Below are 23,081 nucleotides of genomic sequence, written 5' to 3'. Positions count from 1 at the left end.
CCTTCTTCGCAATTGCGATGAAGACCTCACAATTACCGTGCCTGTTTGGCTCGCAATTGCGAAGCCTGATCTCGCAATTGCGATATCAAAGGCCTGCAACAGATACCAGATACACCAGCAATTCCCTAAGTTCCAAAATCACTCCGTAGCCTATCCAAAAATCACCCGAGCCCTCGGGGCTCCAAACCAAACATGCACGCAAGTCTTAAAACATCATACGAACTTGCTCATGCGATCAAATCGCCAAAATAACACCTAGAACTATGAATTCAACACCAAAACACATGAAATTTTCAAGATCGTTCAAACTTCATATTTTCTCAACCAATGGTCCGAATCTCGTCAAACTACTTCCGTTTTCCACCAAATTTCACAGATAAGGTTTAAATATTATAACGGACTTGTACTGGGCTCCAGGACCAAAATACGGGCCCGATACCAACAATATCAAATATTATTTAATTTCCAAAAACCATCATATTTTTTCAGTAAATAATTTTCTTCAAAAATTCATTTCTCGGGCTAGGGACCTCGGAATTCAATTTCGGGCATACGCCCAAGTCCTATATTTTACTACGGACCCTCTGGGACCGTCGGAACACCGGTCCGGGTTTGTTTACCCAAAATGTTGACCGAAGTCAACTAAAATCATCTTTTTAAGCCAAAAATCATTTTTTCTTAAATTTTTTACATAAAAGCTTTCCGGATACGCGCTCGGACTATGCACGCAAATCGAGAAGAAATAAATGGAGGTTTTTAAGGCCTCAGAATACGGAATCGTATTCTAAAACAAAAGATGACCCTTTGGGTCATCACAACAATCTCTAGGATGCCTCATTATTCCATCTTTGTTACTATCCTCCACATGCCATCTCATATGCTCTGCAATCTTAGAACACATGAATAATCTCTGCAACCTTGATTTTAGTGGAAAGTAACGCAAAACTTTTGCAGGCTTTTTTTTTCTTCTTCTTACCTGTAGCAGGCACGCGATGATTGTTGCCCCTCTCATTAGGCTTCCATCTAGAAACGTGACAATACTTGCATGTTTCTTCATTAGCATAATCTCCCCAGTACAACATGCAGTCATTTGGACAAACATCTATTTTTATATAATCAAGACAAAGCTTTTTGATGGTTTTCTTGGCTTCATAAAAAGAATCAGGGATACTTGCAAATTTAAATGCATCTCTCAATAGATCTAGTATCATAGCCATTCCTTTGTCACTTAGCCCAGACAAACTCTTTATATGATATAGCTTTAACAAAAATTCTAGCTTTGAGTACTTGGACCCTTACGATTCTTGACTTCCATCTCTAAGCAACTCAAAAAGTCTTTATTATTTGAAGCATGCATATCATTTAGCATTTCCTCTTCTCTCCCTGCTTGTGATGAACCTACATCAATGACTTCATGTCTTACGCCCAGAAATGCTTCATTAATCAATAAGTCTACTGGATTTTCAGCAAGTAGTGTATCTTGAGTGACCTCTATGTTATTAAAGTTCTGCAACACATTTATTTCGCCATGAAAACCCAAGTGGCATAATCTTATAGGAATGGCTTGCAGATTAAATGATCGAACACTATATCTCTAGTCAACCACTTCACAAAACCACATTTATGACACATATATTTTATTAAATAAAGCTCCATTTTTAAATGTAAAATCTAGAAATTGATTCAAACCAAACAAATATCTAGTTGTTCCTTGGCAATTGAATCCAAGATTTATCCATTGGAAAAATATTTGGAAAGATCTGAAACCTTTGAGAAATGTTGCTAATACCAGTAAGGACTCTTCTAATGAAGAGAGTTTGATATAACCTACAGAATTTTTATGAGGAACAAAAAATTTAGTAACATGTCAATTTCATAAGATCAGAGACATAATTTATAATTTTATAAGCTAAATAAAAGGGAATGGTAAAGTTAGCTAATTATCTAGCATGAACAACATTGAGTATCTATGTGTTGACTTCTCTTACTATTAGTTCCTAAATAGAGTATCTTTAGTGTTCAAATCAGATAAAAAATTATTCAAAAGCATTATGGGATAGCAAGTTATCTCGATGTTTTATCCATAGACTAGATATCTAGATGAATTAAAATTCTTAGGACATGGTATCCATGTGTTTGCGAACATCCTGGCAGTAATGCTATAGCCAACAAAGCAAACAAATATAACCTGCTATGCACTTTTATCACTTCAAAAGTTACAAGTGAGATTTGAAGCTCTCTTACAGCTACACAAGTGGGACAGCTAATGACAGATTCTTTAAGCTTCCTACTTTTCCAATCACTGGTGGTGAAGAGGAGGTGAATTGATTGTTTGAAATATCTAGATACTCAAGGCTCTTGAATTCACCAATTTTGTTTGGCAATTTTCCAGCTATTGATTTATTAGCCATAGAGAGTTTCACAAGCATTGTGAGGTTAGCAAACACACTCAAATCTGCATCAGCAGATAAACCTAAGTTGTCAAGGACAACAGCTGCAACATTACCACCATTGCACATTATACCATTCCAAGATTAAGGGCAACCATTAAAATCAATGGACTCCTCATTCCATGACTGAAGTACATAACCTGTCGGATCATGTTTTATACCCTTTCTGAACTCAAGAAGGGTCAAAATGTCCTGGGAAGGAAGTTGCCCTATGGCAGAACAAAAACAAAGCACATGTATTATGTACCTAAGTAGCTTCATATAACACCAGAAGAAGCTTTGCTAAACCAAGTGACAAACTCATACCCGAAAAATAAAAGAATATTTCAACCTTTTAAGCTTAAAGAAAATCTAAAAGGGGGCACCTGTAAGTAGAAGCTCAACATATTTCAACTCAGTTAATTTCTAATGAGAAAAATTATGCTGGGGGCAGGGCTCAAAGCCAAGCCTTCGGCAACAAGGGTAAAAGATTCATGTATGCTGTAAAAGGTTCTGGATTGAGGTCATCTTTTTCAACTTCTGATGGTCCTTATTCTGAGTCAAGTAGATTTCAGAGGCGACTTTGTCGAACAGTTCAGCGAACTGAGTTTTGAAACAGATATTCTTCGCATTTAAATGAAATATGTAACAACTTGAATCATAAATAAACAACAATTAGCCAATTACTACTAAAACACAACAATAACAATATGAGAACAACGATTCAATCTTTATACTTTCTTTTCCAATCATAGAATGAGTTTAGAAGATAAACTATCAAAATGCAAATTAATTTTTATGTGTTCATTCTGCTCTATTTAGGCACATTTCACTCCAATAACTGAAACACCGATGCCAACCAACGGATAACACTTTGCATTTAAATAAAATGATGTAACAAACCTAACAATTTAATCAATCATACAACAACAACAATTACTACCAAAACCCAATAATAACAAGAAGAACAATGACCTAACAATTTTAAAACATAGATTGAGTTCAGACGTTAAACCATCAAAATACAAACAAATACACAGAAAACCCTCTAATTCTTTCAACAACTTCATAAAAACAGAGGAAAAATTATATAAGCCGAATATTATCTACTTCTTCTTAGGATCTTTCTTCTTCTTAGTTTATCCTATCAGAAATAAGTGACTGCCCAATACTATTATAATTACTAGAGTTTTGAAGTAGAGGAAAAACCCTTCTTCTTCTTTTATAACAAAAAAGGAGCAGAGAGAACCTAAACCAAATCACATGCAAAAATTATTGAAATTGGAGCAGAGAAACCTAAATCAAATCACGAGCAGAAACTACTAAAATTTAGATATTAGAAAAATATAATCAAAAGGTAGAGGAATTAAAATCGGATATAAACAGATTAGGAAGGAGAGGGCAGAGAGCTCCAATTCGAGTTGTACCTTTTGTCAAGAGATTTAGTGACAAGCACGCTTCAATTCGAGTTGTAATTGCTGAAATTCACATTAAAATCGCACAAATATCAAACTTAGAGGAATTAAAATCGGATATCAACTATTTTCGCAATGCAAATCCCGCAAAATCATTAGAGTGAACCCTAAATCGTTAGAGTGAAAGACAATGGGAGATTAAAGAGAGAAAGAGAACTTGCCATTTCAGGAGAGAGAAAGAATCTGGAAAGAGAACCTTAAATCGCTAGAGTGAAGAGCAGAGATTTCTATTGTTAGCGAAAATTTCTGGAAAAAAGAGGGAAAGATAAAAATAAATGCTAGCGGAGATTTCTATTGTTAGCACCTTTTTTTTAAGGCTAGCGGAGATTTTTAAACGCTGCAAATTGAATTTCAGTGGGGAGGTTAATAAGACCCCCTAATTAGATACAATTTGGGGAGGTTAATAATAACCCTCGTAATAAAACCGCCGCAAATAGATTATTTTTTTGTAGTGTTAGACTATACAAAATTATTCATGGATATTTTTAATTATCGTTGCATCCACTTCTCTCTTGCGATAATGGATTTGAAATTGGTTTAAAATTTTGTTTATTTTCAACTATATACACACCGTAAAATTTAGTGAGTCTATTTATTGTGTATATCCAAATATATTTTGTTATTGTCTCGTTAGTACAGAGTTCGATTGACTAACTTAACAGTGCACAATTCGTAACATTTGATTAGAGCAAAGTTGAAGACAATATAAAGTCTCCATGAAAATTCAACTTCTATCATTAATACTTACAAAGTCTCCATACATTTGGTGCAACAAATTCATTAAAGTTGGAGTATTGTAAATACTTTCGAAATTTAGACAAGCTACCTAATTTAGATTCTTCAATTTACTATACTTTGTTTCCCTGCCCTTCCAGGGTAGGGGTAAGGCTGCGTACATCCTACCCCCTCCCCCCCCCCCCCCCAACCCCACTTGTGGGATTATACTGGGTTGTTGTTGTTGTTGTTGTAATTTACTATAATTTGTTTACTAACCGTTTTTTTCAATTAAGAAAGCAGGTAAATGCCAACTATTTCAAAAATAGTGGAACAAGAAGAATAATAAGCGACTTAATTAAAATGATTTGGGAGATTTTGGGTCACCTGACGGAGTGAGGGATAATTTTCTAAGGTTTGCTAATGATAGGGGTAAATTTGGCTGAATAGTGGATAAATTTGGCCGAATATTATAACGGATGTTAGATGTAGACAATATTCGAAAGTAGAGTGGTAAATTTGGACCTTTTTCCTTTACGAATTGACACTTGTGCAAGTGTGCTCACATCATCATTTTCAAGCTCAAATAAAAGATTGGGTGAACGACACAATTACCCACAAAATAGAATTATTTACCCTTACCTACCCATTTACTTTTGTACCCATAAAACTAGTTACCTTTCCTACCTATTATCTTTTTTCTCCTTTTCTTTTTTATTTCTCAGCTTCTTGTCCTTTTTCCTTCTTTTTTCTCGTTTTTTTTCTTTTTTCTTTTTCTTTAGTTTGGTCCAAATCATATTATTATTATTTTTATTATAATTTAATTTCATACTCAATTTTGGCTCCCTTTTTTTTTTTTTTTTTTTTTGCTTTGTTTCTTTTTTTTCATTTAACTCCTTTTTTATATTCTTTTCCTCTTCATAATCTAATTTCATTTACTGTTTTCACTATTTTTTATTATTCTTCTTTTTTATAAAATAAGAAAAGATAACTGATAAGTAAATATTTGTTCACCTTTTTTTTAATATAGCTAGTATAATATATCTTTTGTCTTTTTTTATTATTTTTTTAATTCAATTATTAAACTGAAATAAAATCAGTTGTCATTTGATCTAATACACTGAATATCACACTGACTGCTACTGAGCACCATAAATTACATAATCAGATTCTAAGAATCAGCATGGTGATCTCCTTCCCCACAAATATCAGTACATACTCTACCATTAACAATAACACAACCAGTTATGGAGCAAGAAAACACAATCTACAACCACCAAATCTCCATATTTACTAGTTAGAATAGAAATGATAATAAAATATCAAAAAATGCAATAAAAGTATAACTAGCAAAAAATATTTCTAGTACCATGTGATACCAATATGGTATACATGTATACCAACAGAGTATATGATTGCTATAGAATATTACTACAACTATCTGTGACTATACTACAGTACCAAAACATTAAAGGATGTAATAAAAGTATGAGAAAATTACATGCTCGCATTGCAAGCTAAATATTCGCAAAGCAACTTGCTCATTCCGTATATGATCTTTGACTACTCAATTCAGAATTTGTGAAAGTTTGTTTCCAATATTATCAGCAAAGCGACCATTCAAACTTGGGCAGCATTCATACAACCAAATCTGCAAAGCCAATGGGAGCTACCGAGCCTATAAAAAGAAAGCTTATATTAAAACTTGTTGGAACACGACTCGATTGTAGCGTTATATCTATACTCCAAGGATAATTATTAAAATTACCGCACTCAATCAAGTCAATGTAAGACCGTGAAATAATTATTTTTTTATCATAGAAATTAAGAAGGTGTTCACAAAATAAAGAACTACTATCTTCACTGCATCATCTGACTCCCATTTCCTCTTCACAAAACAGTGTCACAGATGAAGTCCCAAAATATTTTGAAATCATTCTATTCTCTTATGGGCTCTCTATACTTGTATCACCCTTACATTTCATCTTAGTAACGAGTGCAAATTCATCCAAAGCAAAACGCAACCTAGAACCGCTCACTACAAACCACATTTCATCTTTCACCTCATGATGTACTTATATCCAAAGCATATTTTCCTAAAAATCCAAAATTGCTTTTTCGTTAAATTCTCTTTCAACTCACGAATGATGTTGCAGTTGGTATCCAATCTATCTTTGGTTTGTAATCTATGTCTATCGGCACAAGAAAATTCCAACACTGCAAAACATGTTCATATAAATAATTTCAGAATAAAATTTTAAAAATGCAGCTAAAACAAAAAAAATGTCCAACTACCAACTGATACCAATATGACATATAAATATACCAATTGATACCAATATAGTATATAGCTATACTAATAGGGTATATAGTTGTATGGGGTCGTTCAGACAACTGCCTATAACTATAAAAACTATTATATAATACACATAATCTATGTCCATCGGCATAAAAAAATCCTAGCACATGTTCATATAAATAATTTCAGAATAGAATTCACTTAAAAATGCAGCTAAAACAAAAAAAAAAATATTCAAACTACCATATGATACCAATATGGCATATAACTATACCAACATGGTATACAGTTTTACTGGTTGATTTTCGGCAACTATATGACTATACTAGTATTACATAACACACATGCATAAAGAGAAAAATAAAAAAAATAGTGTACCACATATTAATATAATAAAATATTTTAAGATATTTTACTATATTACTATTATTAAAATAAAATCAAATAGTGTACCAATTAAATGCAGCTAATACAACTAAAAAAGGATTCAACTAGCACATGANATACTAATAGGGTATATAGTTGGATGTGGTCGTTCGAACAACTGCATAAAACTATAAAAACTATTACATAATACACAAAAATTATGTCCATACAAGAAAATCCAACACAACAAAACATGATTATATAAATCATTTCAAAATAGAATTCACTTAAAATGCAGTTAAAACAATCAAAAAATGTCCAACTACCATATGATACCAATATGACATATAATTATACCAATAGGGTATATAGTTCTACTAATTAATTCCATGCAACTATATATGACTATACTACTATTACATAATACTCATCTATAAAGAAAAAAAATTAAAAAATAGTATACCACATATTAATATAATAATGTATTTCAATTTATTGTACTATAATACTATTATATAAAACAAACACATAAAGAAAAAATTAAAATGATTACATAATACACATGCATAAAGGAATATTAAAAAAAAAATCAAGACACTGTACTATTTTACTATTGCTAAAGCAAAATCAAATAGTGTACCAATTAAATGTAGCTAATACAATCAAAAAAGGTTCCAACTAGGGGTGTTCATGGTTCAGTTTGGATCGGTTTTTTCCTAAAAAGCAACCAAACCAAGTAAGTCGGTTTTTCAAATATTAAAACCAAACCAAACCAATTAAGTCGGATTTTCTCGATTCGGTTTATGTCGGTTTTTCGATTTTTTCGGTTATTTGTCGGTTTTTTCTTAAATATAAGACATACACTACCAAACACATATTCCGGCGACCACATTTTCAATGTAACACTATCAAATCAATTGCCCTTTGAAAAATCTATTATTTACCAAGATATATTGATGATAATTGAATCAAATAGTGATGAACAATTTAAGGACTCAATTAAAAATATGTTTTTTTTAACACGAAATGGATTCTTATACTAAACAAAGAAAACTACCAATCAAACTAGAATGTAAAGGTAAGAACTATATTAAAAGTGCAAACTATTAACATTTACCATAAAATTTTTTGAAACTTTGTAATAACAATATATATATTTATAGGTGTAATAATAAATTTGAAATAGCTACTCCTATAGTCGGTTTGGTTCGATTTTTTTCTGATTAAAACTAAAACCAAACCAAATTTGATCGGTTTTTAAAATTCAAAACCAAAACCAAACCAAACCAAAAAGTATCGATTTTTTTGGTCGGTTTGGTTTGATTTTCGGTTTGGTTCGGTTTTTCGGGTTTTTATGAACACCCTAGTTCCAACTAACATATGATACCAGTATAGTATATAGCTATACCAACAGGGTATACAGTTATACGCAAAGGGTCTAAAAAAGATTTTTTAAATTCAATTATTAAACTGAAATAATATCAGTTGTCACATAATATATTAACTCAAAATTTAGCCAAAACCTCAAATCAATATTTAAACCCACCCTAGTTAAATTTGGATCGAAATAACTACAACCTCAACAAACCAATTTATGCATTTCAAGCTTCAAGGTCCTTTAATAGTGAATTTTATTTTTATTATAATAAATCTCTGAAAAATTAAACTTGTGCAAATAAAAAATGTAATAACATATGATAAATTAAGCTATCAAATTATTATTTTTTAATAAAAGACTATGAAACCCTCAAACAAACGTTAGTACGGAAACACCACATAGCAGAAGTTGGACGTAAACTCAAAATCTAATGAAAAGTTAATCTGAAACCTTACTGTCACTTCCACCTTAACTTGGTAACTCTCAAGCCAAGGCTCATCGTTCAGAATGTGACTATGAACATTGCGTTATCAAATAATTTTCTCTAATTATGATTACTTTTAAATTTCTTTTTAATTCTTTTAGCTATAAAGTAGTATTTTTAGATTTTATTTGATATGTCAATCTTATTAGAAATTCAGGAAATTAATGTTTGAATCCCCATAAAAAACTAGATGAAGTTTAATCCTTATGCTACAACTCTATAAGAGAGAGGAGTATCATTGGTAGTTATAGAGTGTTATGCTATAAAAAAGATTGTTGTTACCCAAAGTTACTCCTTTGAGTTCCTCCAATAAACAAAAATAAAAATATGAGAGTAAACGAGAATATTATGTAAATATTTTAGAAAAAAAAATGCATATTTTTTTATCCTTCTACTGAGTTGGATTCTTTTGCAATTAGAATTATAACAAAGGGTGAGTATTTGCTGATTCAACCTAAAATAATTGCATTGTTAACACTTAAATGTGAAGTTGCGAACCACTAGACTGCAACAGGTGCCATCCCAAAATAACAATTGAACAATGATACTGTTAAAGCCTAAAACAAAATAAATAATTTAGAGTCCAATGCCAACTATTCGATTTATGCACTTCGAAACAAATCCAGGATTGAGAGTTCGTGAATGTTGATTTTTATATATGCCATTTTTCGCGCGCACACAGACTCAGCTGGAGGCAGTAGGCGTTCTGTCAAACCCTCTGCATCTAGTCTAGATCCCGCCCTCGTCGTGGCATCCCAAGAATAGATTAAGTCCTTCATTGTAACACCCCAGACACTGGATATATAAGTTAACAAGCCTTAGACCCTAGCGACGCTTTTTAAACCCGTGAAGGCCTAGGCCCAGAGCGAACAATATCACTAACGGGTTGAACTGTTACAGATGGTTTCAGAGCCACTCTTGTCATCCTTGCCGATGTTGGGTCAGAGTTCAACTGAGTTTAAGCAAATACCGATTAGGCGAGGCAAACCTCAGTGCTGAGTCTAGGCGAATCCTATGCGGTGGGACAAACCTTCCATAAGATGGGGTGTATGTTTTAGACAGAGTCCCACATCGGCAAAACACAAGAGAAATACTGGGTACATAAGTTAACAAACATTAGACCTTAGCGACGCGTTTTAAACCCATGAGGGCCTAAGCCCATAGGGACAATATCACTAGCAAGCCAGGCTGTTACATTCATGAGAATGATACAGTATGCAGATACATTCGGACAACATTTCAATTTCTCTCTAGCTGGCTATATTTAGTGCTCAATGTCCATTTATCTGATTTTGCAACCCAGAAGGTCCAAGAAGAGAAGTGAAGTTTGATTATCATAGCTGTGTATATTAGACGAAAAGAACTGGATAAATAGTTCTCTGCATTTCCTTTCTTGGATGTAAGACCAATACAGTTGTAAGACAAATGTTCTAAGGTAAACAACAACAGATGTTCTCAAAATCCAGTGTAGTTGGCTACAATTCAAACAATGTGTTCTACCTTTGCTCAATTGGAAGTTCCAGCTGCTTCTACTAATCTTTGATCTCACAATCAAAACTGCTTCTACACAGAAAAGAAACAGAGGAAATTAACAGTGTACTGGTTATATAAACTATAAGCAATCATTTTAACTTACGGGAAGTACCTCTCAAGAGTGTCAAAAACTCATGTTTGCTTGATTTTGCTAATTGAAAGATCTACTTGCAGATAAGTGACACAAGCCATAAAGAAAAGGAAAAAGACAGAAGTCAACATCAATGGCTCTGCAAGCATGTAAATGGGGCTGAATTGGTAGTAGACCTGCAAAGAGAGTTTAGTTAGGGAGTTAGCTAAGTCCATGGTCAACTACAACAAAAAGGAAACACTAACTGGTGGAGTCTTCTATATTTTAACAGCTTCTCATCTTACTTTTGATAAATACTTTAAGAGCTTCCCAAAAGTTCAATTTCTACGAGAGATAGCATTTTCAAGAACAACGCTAAAGTTAAATTCAAGGAAGCAATAAATATGCTGCTGCGTGCAGCTTTCTAACTTAATATTTGAATCACCTGTATCAAACTTAATATAATTTGTGAATTACAAGAAAGCCAAAATGGTTCTCGCATAGAAGTTATGTTCCAAGTTAGGCCTCTACTTGTAGGCTTATTAGTAGGCAAAGATTGATGGAGAGAGAAAACATTTTCTAGTTCTATTTTGTGAAACCAATAATTTTGTTTTCCTAGCCAGCAAACTCATCTCGAGTTGCTTTCCCTGTGATGTCAGGAAATAATCTTTGGTCGTTATAGGATCTCCCAGGAGAAGAACTTAAACTCAAACATACCGCACTTTACCATCTAAAAATGTTACACGAAATATTACTCCTCTTATTTCAGAATCTTCACCCTAGTTTTACATTTTTATAATAAATCGCAAAACTGAGTGCACTTTCTGCAATTGAAAACTACTCATTCACTATTCAATGTGCTTTTGACATTATAGTATTTCAAAGATAACATAGTACCCACATTTATCCTTGTAAAATCTCATATATAAGAAACTTAAACTTATAAGCCCATCCTTTTTTTTCCTTCTGATAACTGATTAATCCCGAGGGCCAATGGGCCATCCCTCTACCCTTCACTTAAATACCAGGTTTTTGTCTGCAGTAGGGTTCGAACTCGTGACGTGCCCCTAATCCACACATAATGCGTTGTGTTCTTACCACTAAACCAAAGCACCATGACAACCCCATCCCCTTTTATGTCAAAAATAATTTCATATGCCCAAGAGGATGCCAAAAGATTTATGACGGCTATAAATGGATTAGAAGTAACCTACTCATGGGCAGAATTTTCTTTGAAATACAACGGAATTTCACCTTTACTCTTAAACTTAACCCTCGTCAAACTCTAATGAACAGAAATGGGAGGAAAGTAGGAAATAATCAGTTATTTCCTATAAAAAAGATCCAGTGATTTTTGAAGAAAAAAAAAATAAGAAACACAACTATTGCAATGCCTTTAAAATTCTGCCAAAATCAAAAAATCCATTAAAATTATTCTGATCAAAATCCTTGACCAATTTTTGACTTTATTTTCAGATGCTCTTACAGTTTTCCAACTTTCCCAATTCTCATATTCAAATACAACTCCGTCAATCAGACCTTCGCGAAGCATAACTGATTCCTAATAAAGGAAGAGGCTAGCGTAAGTTGACAATCCATGTCAAACAGTTTAATTAAGATGAACATCTGAATACTTGGATGCAGAGGATTCGTACAGCCGACCCCAACTAATCTAGGATTAAGACATAGTTGATTGATTCACCACGATTCAATTACAGTTTTCCTTTTGGACAATCTAACAGAAAGAATAATTTGTCAGTAAACTTTATTTACCACCCAAAAGGCAGAAAAGAAGAAAAAAAGCCACAATAAAAAAAATTACAACAACAATCCCAGGTATAGTATTAAACTTAACCTGATATCAAACCCCATGAAAGTTCTAAAACTGCTTCATTTGGAAGAACATCACGAGTTCCCATACCCGGGAGACTACAAAATTATTTTACCTCTCCTTACCAATTCGTTAGGCATTAAAGAAGGTGCCGTTTTGTTAAAGAACAGCACAACTTAACTGGTAATTTTTTGCACAAAATCAAGCAAATTGTTATAGGTCAATACATTGAAAGATACTTTGCAAGAATGTTAGAGATCTTGGTCAATTTTAGGTACGTTCATTTTACCAGATGTCCCCGAATAGCGAAAGGACAAGGAGGGTTTTAACTAATTCCACAAATCGCCTGCTCTTCAAAAGACAATAAGATAAAGTAAATCAGCATATAAAAGTCAGCAAGATCACCTGGAAAGGAGAGTTGTGCTCAGGAACTACATTTTCCTTTTCTAGGACCACCACTGTCCTTCCGACAACATCAAGATACGAGTATTTCTTCTGAAAAATCAAAGTAAGCACTTGATTTTAACATGAGTGAAGACAAGTATGCTTATCTAAGTTGGCAGTAGTCAAGTATTACCTGATAAAAAAGAAGAACAAGGAAATGAAAAGCATATGTTTGATCCTTTACCTCAACAACTTGCTAGACACTTGGACATTAACCCTTTGACAGGAAACTAAGGGAAGAACAGAAAGTAAGGGAGGATAGAATAGACGTGGAGAAGAAAGTAAGAGAAAAAGAAAAATAGTTCTCTTACTTTCTTCTCCACTTCTATTCTGTTTTCCCTTACCTTTTATTTGGAAACTGTTTTCTTTCCTTTATTTGGCTTTGGATAGAAAGTAATACGGTAAGGATAACTACAAATACTTTATGCTTTTCTTTTCTTTCATAATGGGTTTCACTCCTTCGAGCATCTATCATTCTTTCTCAGAGTTTCTCATGATACTAGTTGTGCTATCTGTGTACTTCGATGGAATCATCAAAGACATTACACGCCGAAGTTGATTTGCTACAGGGACTAGAGGTTATGTTGACATATGAACAAATACTGAAGTTCTACTATATGAGAAATTAGATCTGTTTGGTACGTCAGAGTTACCTCAAATCGTTGTTCCACAGGAAAAGGAACCACCGCGGATGGGTTCTTTGATCCTTCTGGCAACACAACCTGAAATTTGATATTCTTGCACCATTACTTGCATGTTGCAAAAAAAAGACTATAGAGAACTGACGCAACAAATATCAACAGAACATGTTAACCAAATTAATTCAACAGGGAGCACCCACTTTGACAGTCAACTTATCAACAACAGTCTGTCCAAGAGGGCATCCAAAACTGTAATTCAGGTAACGTGTGCCATCAGCTGCCTCAAAAAGGAAGTCCTCTAGAGGAACCCCATATCCGATGACAAAAGTAGATTTCCAGCCTCCAAATAAAGGATATCGTGGTTCTATTAACAGCTCTGACTGCTAAGGAAATTCATGGAAATCATAAAATCAAAAGAGTGATCTATAACCTTGCCACAAAGAGAAAAGAAAGACAATGAAAGAATTTCCCAAAGAATTTATATGGAGGGAACATGATTGATACCTTCTTACGATTTGTGCGTAAGCGAGAGGATGAAATGTTCCCTATGTTATCCCTGTAGTAGACAGAATGGACCCTTGGTGGTAATTCTGCAAGAAGATGCTTGAATGAGGAGACACCACTGTGCGAGGGCCTAGACTGATATTCAACCCTGCGAGGAGCACCAAAATAATTGAGCAACTAATACATATGATGAATCTGAACTTGTAAATGGTAAAAAAGAAAGACAAAATTTCTAGACTTCAGTTAAACTCAAACCACCTAAAGATGGGGATTCTAATTCCAGAAACCATTTGTCTCAGAAAGCTAACAAGGACAGCTTGCTGATTATCTGTATTAGGTTTTTGTTTATGTTATTGTTTTTTATTGTTCTTGCATCATAAAGAATGAAAAGAAGGAAGAGCTTTCCTTTACCTGAATTATTTCAGTGTATTCATTCTTTACTCAATTTTGTTAAATACCAGCTTTATTTCTCCGACTGAATTATAAGCTTACAGAACCTACTGGATTTTCAATTTTAAAATATAAAAGTATCGCTGCATATAATAATTGGCAACTGACCTTGAAAAAACACCTTTATGTCGAGCACCAGCATGTACCAATTTGTAATGTTCAGTGACCTGTACACTGCCCCAGTGAGAGATTTCAATTTCGCGCACAAGCTCCTCAACTACAGCAAACGCATTATTGTTCTCAAAATGGACAATTACAGGTGAATATGAATATGGGCGTTGTTCCTCATATGGCCCATATCTTAGTTCTGTGTTTGCACGATCTGTAGGTTCAACCCTTGTGAATGACTCAACCCTGCTAGTTGGGGCCTTTAGAAACGTTGCTTGCTGTTTAATAGGATATGGTGACAGAATTTTCGCACTGTCACGGTAATAAACTAATTGAGACTCCGACTGGCTTATTTCTACTGGGAAAGGCTCCAGAGAATGTGTTAATAAATAAAGAACTTCTAGCGAGATGGCTTCACCTTTGACCAATGGTTTAAGCAAATACACTAAATAATACTTAGTCCCATTTGGTCCATCAACCAGGTTAATTGGCTTCACATCAAGTGGCAAATAAGATTTCTTTTTCTTCTTGCTAGCAACAGCTGCTGCTTTTACCAATGCCAGATGATCAGCTTCTGTGGGAGAGAAGGCAAGAAGGACTTCCGAAGCAGGCGATTCACCAATATTTTCAACCTGAAACGCCAAGCAATCAGATATCCAGTTTTATTATGCTATTAAAAGTCTGTATAATGAATATTCTTTCCAGGTTTATGGTAATAGTCTAGTATATATGGTCGCAACATTTCCAGTGACTCTTGGCTGTAACAATAATTTAACATCGAAATTTCATTAATTCTGTTTTTATATTATTGAAATCTTACTAACTATAAAATCTCAAATGTAACCAAATTCACATGTTGCCTATATGGATCTTCCCTGTGCAGATGAGATCTTTATAAGGAATATTAAAGGATGAAATTGAAGCTATATATAGAAGGTGATCAGCATAGTAAACAGAAAATAAGTCAAAACTCAACAAAAGACCAGTTAAAGTAGTTCCAAATTCAGGTTGATACCTTCAAAGTCAAGAAAACCTTCACAATGTGTGAATTCAAGTCAATCTGCAGCAATTCAATACAACCAGTGAGTAGTTGGAGTCATAGTGGACAAAAATACTAACAAAGACGGAAGTTTTAAACATAGATGCAAAAATGAGGAGCTTCTTCCAAAAAAGGCAGCCCGGTGCACTAAGCTCCCACTATGCGCAGGGTCCGGGGAAGGGCCGACCACAAGGGTCTATTGTACACAGCCTTACCCTGCATTTCTACAAGAGGCTGTTTCCACGGCTTGAACCCGTGACGCTGGTCACACGACAGCAAAAATGAGGAGCTTCTTCTGATTACCAATAAAAAGTTGGCTAAAGACATGAAAATGAAAGATCACAAGAAAACTTTATTCTTTAAATTCTTCTTCCTTTTTTCTCATGGAAGGGGAAGGAATAGAGATGCAAGCATTCGGCTGCAACTCTATGCACAGACAAACTTTTAGAAGAAGAAAAAAGTTAATATTTTTGTGTTCAAATAATGATCCAGAATATAAAACCTTTCCAGTTTTCATCTTGAGGAAGTTTGATGAAACAACCTCTCTAACTTCACAAGGTAGGGGCAAGATCTGCGTACACACTACCCTTCCCATACCCCACTTGTGGTAACGCACTGGGTATGTTGTTGTATCTTGAGGAAGTTTGACATGGAGGACAATGGTTTCCATGGAAAATTTTTGGATCGTTTCCAAGAGTTTGGTGGGATAATAGTAGTTAACTACAGATCAGAATATACGTTATGAGGACAATGTTCTGTTGATATTTTTTAGTATCAAAGGTTCACAAAAATGTAAGGATGTTGGTTGAAACTATAAGCAGTACTGGAGCCAGTAATTTCAGTAAGTGGATTCAAAAAAATGTAAAAATGTCACTTTTAAGCTATAAACTATGTCAAGGGAATTGCATACTTTATATATACAAGAAATTTTGTTTTTACTCTTTTTGCACGAAGCAATTGTCCAGCAAACAGGATTCAACTGAACCCCTTTAAAATAAGCAATATGCAGTAAAAGTTGAAATATTTGTAACTTTCAAATATATTTTTCTTACGAAATTTATAATTTATAGGTAAGCGAAAAACATTTCTTCAAAAAAAACTTATCAGAAAAACAAAAAGCATCTTCCGCCCAATACCAAACACAAAATTGATCAGAAAACTCAGCTACTTCAGAATAGAAATCTAAAATTAGAACCAGAAAAATTCAGAACGTAACAGAAAATTAATAAGATACCCTTAATCAATGATGTGTAGATAAATTGAAATTGAGAGATTAAGAGGGAATGTGAGAGCTTACTCTGCGTTCGGCGTTGACGATCTGCAACTGCGGCGACGGCGACGGAGAAGATCTCGTGAGCGAAAGGGAGGTGAAGATAGAGAAAACTAGGGCTAATCGAAGGATCGCCATAGCTCCCATTGCTGTATTTGAGGAAAATGGTAAAGACTTCTCTTCAGTCTTTAGTCAGTCTCCTCTTTAACTGATTCATACACTTGAAAAGTGTAAACTCAGCATTGTATTTTGTATTTTGGACTTTGGGCTTTATGGTCCTTGGGTCAACACAGTTTTGGGCTTCCTCTCTATGGGAGCAAGTGCATAAATGTAAAAATTGCACGGGCGCCCTATTTGGTCGCCCCATTTAACCTATACCCATTTCTTTTTATAAAGTTTTAACTTGTACCCACTTTTTAAACAACTTCAGCCCCATTTCTCCTCCTCCTTCTCCTCCTTCGTTTTCTTCTTCTTCTTCTTCTTTCTTTTGCTGCTGTTGGTGCTGCTATGAAATTTCAGTTCATGGGACGATTGCCATAAATATGTTTATCTAATTATTTAAAAATAAATTATAAATAATTACGTAAGTTAGTAGACAATAATTTGTGAATATTTTCACGTACGTAAGTTAGTAGACAATGATGATTTTATTCTTTTCACGTTTATTGTTTCCAAAATGTATGATTTAGATACTGTTGGCAATCTGATTATTTATCTAGTATGTTAGAAAGCTTTTTCAAAAACTTCAGCTTATATAGTGCTAAAATTTTTACAAATGAACTAAATAACTTCAGCATCTTCTGCTGAAGTTTTTGAAAAAGCTTTATGACAAAACTAATGAATCCAGGACAAAAAAATATCAGCTTTTAGTGCTGAAATTTTTACAAATGAACTAAATAACTTCAGCATCTTCTGCTGAAGTTTTTGAAAAAGCTTATCCAGGACAAAAAAACTTCAGCTTATTTAGTGCTGCAGTTTTTATAAATGAACTAAATAACTTCAGCATCTTCTGCTGAAGTTTTTGAAAAAGCTTAATGACAAAACTAATGAATCCAGGACAAAAAAAACTTTAGCTTATTTAGTGCAATTACAAACAAAAACTTCAGCAAATAGAGAACAAAACTTCAGCTATTATGCTTAAGTTCAGCAATTACAAACAAAAACTTCAGCAAATAGAGAACAAAATTTCAGCACACTTGCTACTTCAGGCCCGTCTACTAGAATGCTGAAGTTTTGCGTGATTGCCTTTGCTACTTCAGCCCCGTATGAAGTTACGCAAAAAAAGTGGGTACGCTTGCAATTTTTTTTTGCAAAGCGGGCACAAGTTAAAACGTGACCCAAAAAGCAGTTATAGATGCCAATGCTCCTGCATAAACGACCGTTTTGAGGAATGTTAATTAATTTCGTAGACGAAGTTATATAGTTTTTTTGCAAGTTTAGCCGCATCTGCAGTTATAAACTTCAGACATAAGCAGGTCTGAAGTTTAGCATACTACTTGTGCAAGCAAACTTCATATGCTTTCTTTATTGCTTGTTTGGATGGTTGTTGCCTATCCTATTGTTAATTTAAATATATTGTTTGTTTTAATTTTTACTTAAATATTATTGTATCGTATTGTTAATTTTATCGTTACGTAACGACGAAAAATACCACTTTATGGAACGACCGATTTGGTGTGGATGCATCGTTACTTTATTTTTTTCTCTCATCTTTCCTTCCTTACCATTAAATAATCATCTTTTATCTTTTGTCTTTTGCCCTACCTTTTTGTATAATAATTTTGCCCCGTACTTTACTTTTTCTTCGTAACATTACAAGTTCATTCTTCATGTTCTTGGTGCATGACATCATAAAATGACGGCAAACAAATACAATCTATTCAAACATTATATACATCAAAACGATACAATACAATATATACGATATATTATGAAACCATACATAACAACTGTCACACCTCCTTTTTTGACTACACCCGAAAGGCATAAAGGAGTTTTTCCGATTAAAGAACAATCGAAACGGGATTTGTTTTATTAACAGATTCAGAGTCGCCACTTGGGAGATTTATGGTGTCCCAAGTCACCGGTTTAAATCCTGAATCGAGGAAAGGATTGACTCTGTTTAACAGTCTGCGAACCAGAAATCCGGGTAAGGAATTCTGTTAACCCGAGAGAAGGTGTTAGGCATTCCCGAGTTCCGTGGTTCTAGCACGATCGCTCAACTGTCATAATTGGCTTAGAGCCCGTTTGGCTTAGCTGATTTAGAGTAGCTGATAAGCATTAGGTGCTCAAAAGCACTTTTAAGTGCTGAAACTGATTTAAAAAATATGCAGTTACGTGTTTGGATAAAGTGTTGAAATTAATAATATGCAGCTGAAGAACTGGGTATACGAAGAGTTTTGTTTTAAAAAGAAGTATTTTAGGGATAGAATAGTAAATATTTTGGTCAAACTTAAAGTGATTATAAGTTGAAATTTGATAAGTTGGGGGAGACCAACTTATGACTTTTGGCTTATTTTTGGCTTATAAGCACTTTTAATTTTACCAAATGCGTAGATAAGTCAAAAAGTGCTTATAAGCCAGTTTGACCAGCTTATAAGCTTAGCCAAACACCCTCTTAGTTATCTGATTTTAGAACATTTTGAACCTACGTGCAATTTTAACTCTTGACCGCTTTTATTTAATTATTTTTTAAGAAAGATTGCAACGCTATTTAAAATATATTTCGGGTCACGTCACACAAATGCACTCGTAGCCCATAACACATTTTATCTAACGTTGAGATTTGGATTTGGGTCACATAAATGTGCACCCGAGTTTAGGAAAGTAGATTATTAAATAACGCGCTTAAAAGCAACTATGCATTGTTGACTTTGCGAGGGCCATGGAATTTTGCTAAATGGTACGCCTCGAATTCTAAGGATCAATACAATATTAATTAAAACGAGGTCCATGCAATTGTCATTTTTGTTTGGCATGGCGCACCCCAATTTTATTTTAAAAGGTATTCAAACCAAATTTTGGAAGGCCATAAACTATTTGGGTTATCTAGTGTGGCTCACTTCCACTAATTAATGGGCTCAATTGATTACTTAACAAGGCTAAGGGAATTCCTATTTTTCTACGTTCAATTAAATGTTCAACTAAGTTCTACTAATCAATGGATCAACAAGGAACAATAGTTAAACACTTCTAACATTTAATGGGCCTAAAATCGCGTCAGGCCCCTTTAGAAAGGGCAGACCTGCTTATGATAATTCTATATGAGCAGTTGGCCGAACAGAGGCCCAAATCGGTGACATGAGGCATTGGCAAGGCAGGGATTCAAGGTCGAATCCCTGCAGCAACACAATCAGCACCCTAGTAAAGGATCAAATGACCCCAAATTGATTTCAAACAAATGAAGTGGTCCAGATTCAATTCAAAACGACCATGATGCCCATTTAGTTTCCAGCTTTAATTGTTTCAAAATGGAATGAACAGATGAACATGTTTGAAAACTGAGAACAAGGTAATCATCATACAATTATGCCAGACTCTATTTTTCAAAACTAATTTGATAAACTTAAGCAGAAATTATTGTAAGAAACAGGGATAATCCTCATCGGTACTCCGAGCCAAGATTATAAAAAAAAAAAAAAAAATGGAGCCCTAAGTAGCTCATAGATCACAGAATCGTGTGAACAAAGCAGACCCACTTTGAACTAAGCATTCTTTTAACTTGCACCCATGATTTCCAGCAGAACTTAAACATAAATATATCATATAGAGCTTCAATTAAACCTTTACTACAGCAACGTTAAACAATCCATTCATGCAAATAGAATTCAAACAACATTACAGCACCCAATACACTGAAATTACACACTAAATCTAAACAACTAAACTACCCTAAGCTATTAGCATGAACCAGCAACTCAACATAAACCAAAAATTAAACTACCACAAAACTGAAGCATTTAATCACACATAATGGTAGTAACTAACAATAATTATATCAGAATTTTAAGGTTTCTATTCAAACTTCAACTTACATTTCCAAATCTTCATACATGCTAGTCAATGTTCAATTCCATGACAAGTTTTGATGGTGTACCTGAAAATGAGAGTAGAGAGGGTAAGATTCAGCAGCAACAACAGTATCCAACAGCAGAAATAAACCATGAAAAACACAGCTTCAATACCACAAACTGATCCACAACCCAACTTCAAAACCAACTTTTAAAACACCAGCCTCTAATCAGCTCAACTCAGATAACTCATAAACCATTTCATGAATCAACAATTAAGGAAATAAATGAAACAGTGACTCCCACAAATTCCAAACCAAAACCCCTTCTAAAACACCCAAAATAACACCAAGTTTAGTCCATTTCAACCTCAAGCTATTCAGAAAATTATTTCAGAAATTGAAGGCTTCAGAAATCAAAAGAAAACCACTTAATGAAACAGTGTTGTGTTTATGAAATTTCAGTTGTTTGGATTTTCTGAATTTTTTTATCTCTAGGGTCTGCCTTGAGAGGCAAGATTGAGATGCCTTTATAGGCAAGCAATAGGGCAACTATCAGATTTTATTTTTCAGTTCTAGTCCCCTTTCTAATTCTTATTTTTTGCTACTTAGCCCCTGATTTTCTGACTTATTAGCCAAGTAAAACCCAATTTCAGCTTCTGGGAAGCTTCCTTAGCAGATACTTGAGAGATTCCCCAAGTACATTGCCTAAAATACCCCCCATACCTCTGAAAATTACCCTCAACCATTTACCCGGGTCAAACTGAACCAATGGCTTAGCCCAAAAGGAATGGGCTGCATTTGTAACATATCCAGAACCAGTCTAACACTCAATCACACAATTGAACCAAAACAAAACTGCAAGACCACAAATATTTCCTAACAAAAAGAAAAATCTAAACTAAGCTAAATGATTAATTAGCACAATTATGTAGGGGATTAGCTAGGTTATCAGAATGACCTAATTAAGCTAAGTAATTAAAATGAACAAATTAACAGAAGATTATCCAATTTCAAACAAGCTAACAGAAATCAAAAGGCAGGTTTTGAAGATAAAGCTAATTTGAGGGATAAAGACACATATTTAATCGTGAAAAACTATTCAAACTCGAATTGAAGTACTCCGGGGGGGGGGGGGGGGGGAGAAAATAGAGGGTAGATGAAAAGGACTAGAAGTGAGGAAACATGATGCCAAATATGGATAAAACAGGGAGTAAGGACTTACCAACTGGAAGATTTGAATCCATGATGACCCGGACCTTTGATTTCGTCCTCAAATAACATTAATCGTTTGTTCTTGGCAAAGACAAATGAACAACGTTATCAAAGGACAAAATCAATCCAAACTCGAAGAAAATGAGGCAGAATACCCACATGCACAGATTTTAGGAATTGAGCTCATGAGACTCGAACCCTAGATTCAAGATTCGAGCACTTTGGGGGGAATTCGAAGGAAGATAGTTGTATATCCGGAATGAGGGGAGGCAAGGGATCTCAGGGCGTTAAATTGGTGGTGATTTGTGGTGGCGCCGCCGGTGGAGAATATGGAGGTTTCAGGGGAGGCGGGCTCTAGGGTTTCTAGGAGATGAGGGAGATGAGAGACGAAGGGGGGTAGGGGGTGAGCGTTAGGACAGTTAAATATTGAGGACACCCCACTTCTGAGCCGTTAGATGGATTAACCTCGACGGCTCAGATCTTTTTTTAAGTGCAACGGTGTCGTTTGGTCGATGGGGGTGTTGGACCGGTCCTGGGGCGGGTTTTCGGCCAGATTCGGCAGGTATAGGGAGGGGAAATATTTGGGCTTGAATGAAATCAGAGATGGCCCAGCTAACTTCTTTCCTTTCTCCTTTCTTTCTTTCATTTTTCTTAAACCTTTTTGTTTTCTTTTTTTTTTTTTTTCCCATTATCTTTTAACTAAAATTAATGACACAAAACTAAGTTAAACCTAAATAAAAGGTGCAAAATAACTATTTTTGTGATTTTCCATTTTATAAAAATAACTTAATTACTAATTAATTCTTGAAATGTAAAGTTAAA

General features: G+C 34.4%; 1 protein-coding gene across 4 annotated transcripts; it reads right to left on the bottom strand.

Annotated features, from left to right (window-relative positions):
- Nucleotides 1-10,452: 10,452 nt before the first annotated feature.
- On the bottom strand, nucleotides 10,453-17,269 carry LOC109205242 (dolichyl-diphosphooligosaccharide--protein glycosyltransferase subunit 1B). 4 transcript variants are annotated; one of them, XM_019367919.1, is made up of 9 exons: nucleotides 17,063-17,269; nucleotides 15,742-15,786; nucleotides 14,727-15,358; nucleotides 14,169-14,316; nucleotides 13,865-14,047; nucleotides 13,677-13,745; nucleotides 12,985-13,074; nucleotides 10,791-10,945; nucleotides 10,453-10,708 (listed from the first exon to the last, which is right to left on the bottom strand). In XM_019367919.1, the coding sequence occupies exons 1-8, from the start codon at nucleotides 17,180-17,182 to the stop codon at nucleotides 10,811-10,813; spliced, it is 1,422 nt and encodes a 473-aa protein (XP_019223464.1). In that variant the 5' UTR covers nucleotides 17,183-17,269; the 3' UTR covers nucleotides 10,453-10,708; nucleotides 10,791-10,810. The 4 variants fall into 4 exon arrangements, with proteins under 4 accessions (XP_019223464.1, XP_019223465.1, XP_019223466.1 ...); XM_019367920.1 differs by having other exon boundaries at nucleotides 10,453-10,702; XM_019367921.1 differs by having other exon boundaries at nucleotides 13,865-14,044.
- Nucleotides 17,270-23,081: the final 5,812 nt, after the last annotated feature.

This window comes from Nicotiana attenuata, unplaced genomic scaffold (assembly GCF_001879085.1).
Source record: "Nicotiana attenuata strain UT unplaced genomic scaffold, NIATTr2, whole genome shotgun sequence".
Taxonomy (NCBI): Eukaryota; Viridiplantae; Streptophyta; class Magnoliopsida; order Solanales; family Solanaceae; genus Nicotiana; species Nicotiana attenuata.
This window is presented reverse-complemented; position numbering and strand designations above follow the sequence as displayed.

Excerpts from the sequence above, each read along its gene's own strand:
- LOC109205242 (XM_019367919.1), bottom strand. The coding sequence starts at position 17,182 with ATGGGAGCTATGGCGATCCTTCGATTAGCCCTAGTTTTCTCTATCTTC. Across the intron at positions 15,359-15,741 it reads AGGTTTTCTTGACTTTGAAG|GTTGAAAATATTGGTGAATC; the intron begins GTATCAACCTGA and ends TTGGCGTTTCAG. Across the intron at positions 14,048-14,168 it reads TACGCACAAATCGTAAGAAG|CAGTCAGAGCTGTTAATAGA; the intron begins GTATCAATCATG and ends GAATTTCCTTAG.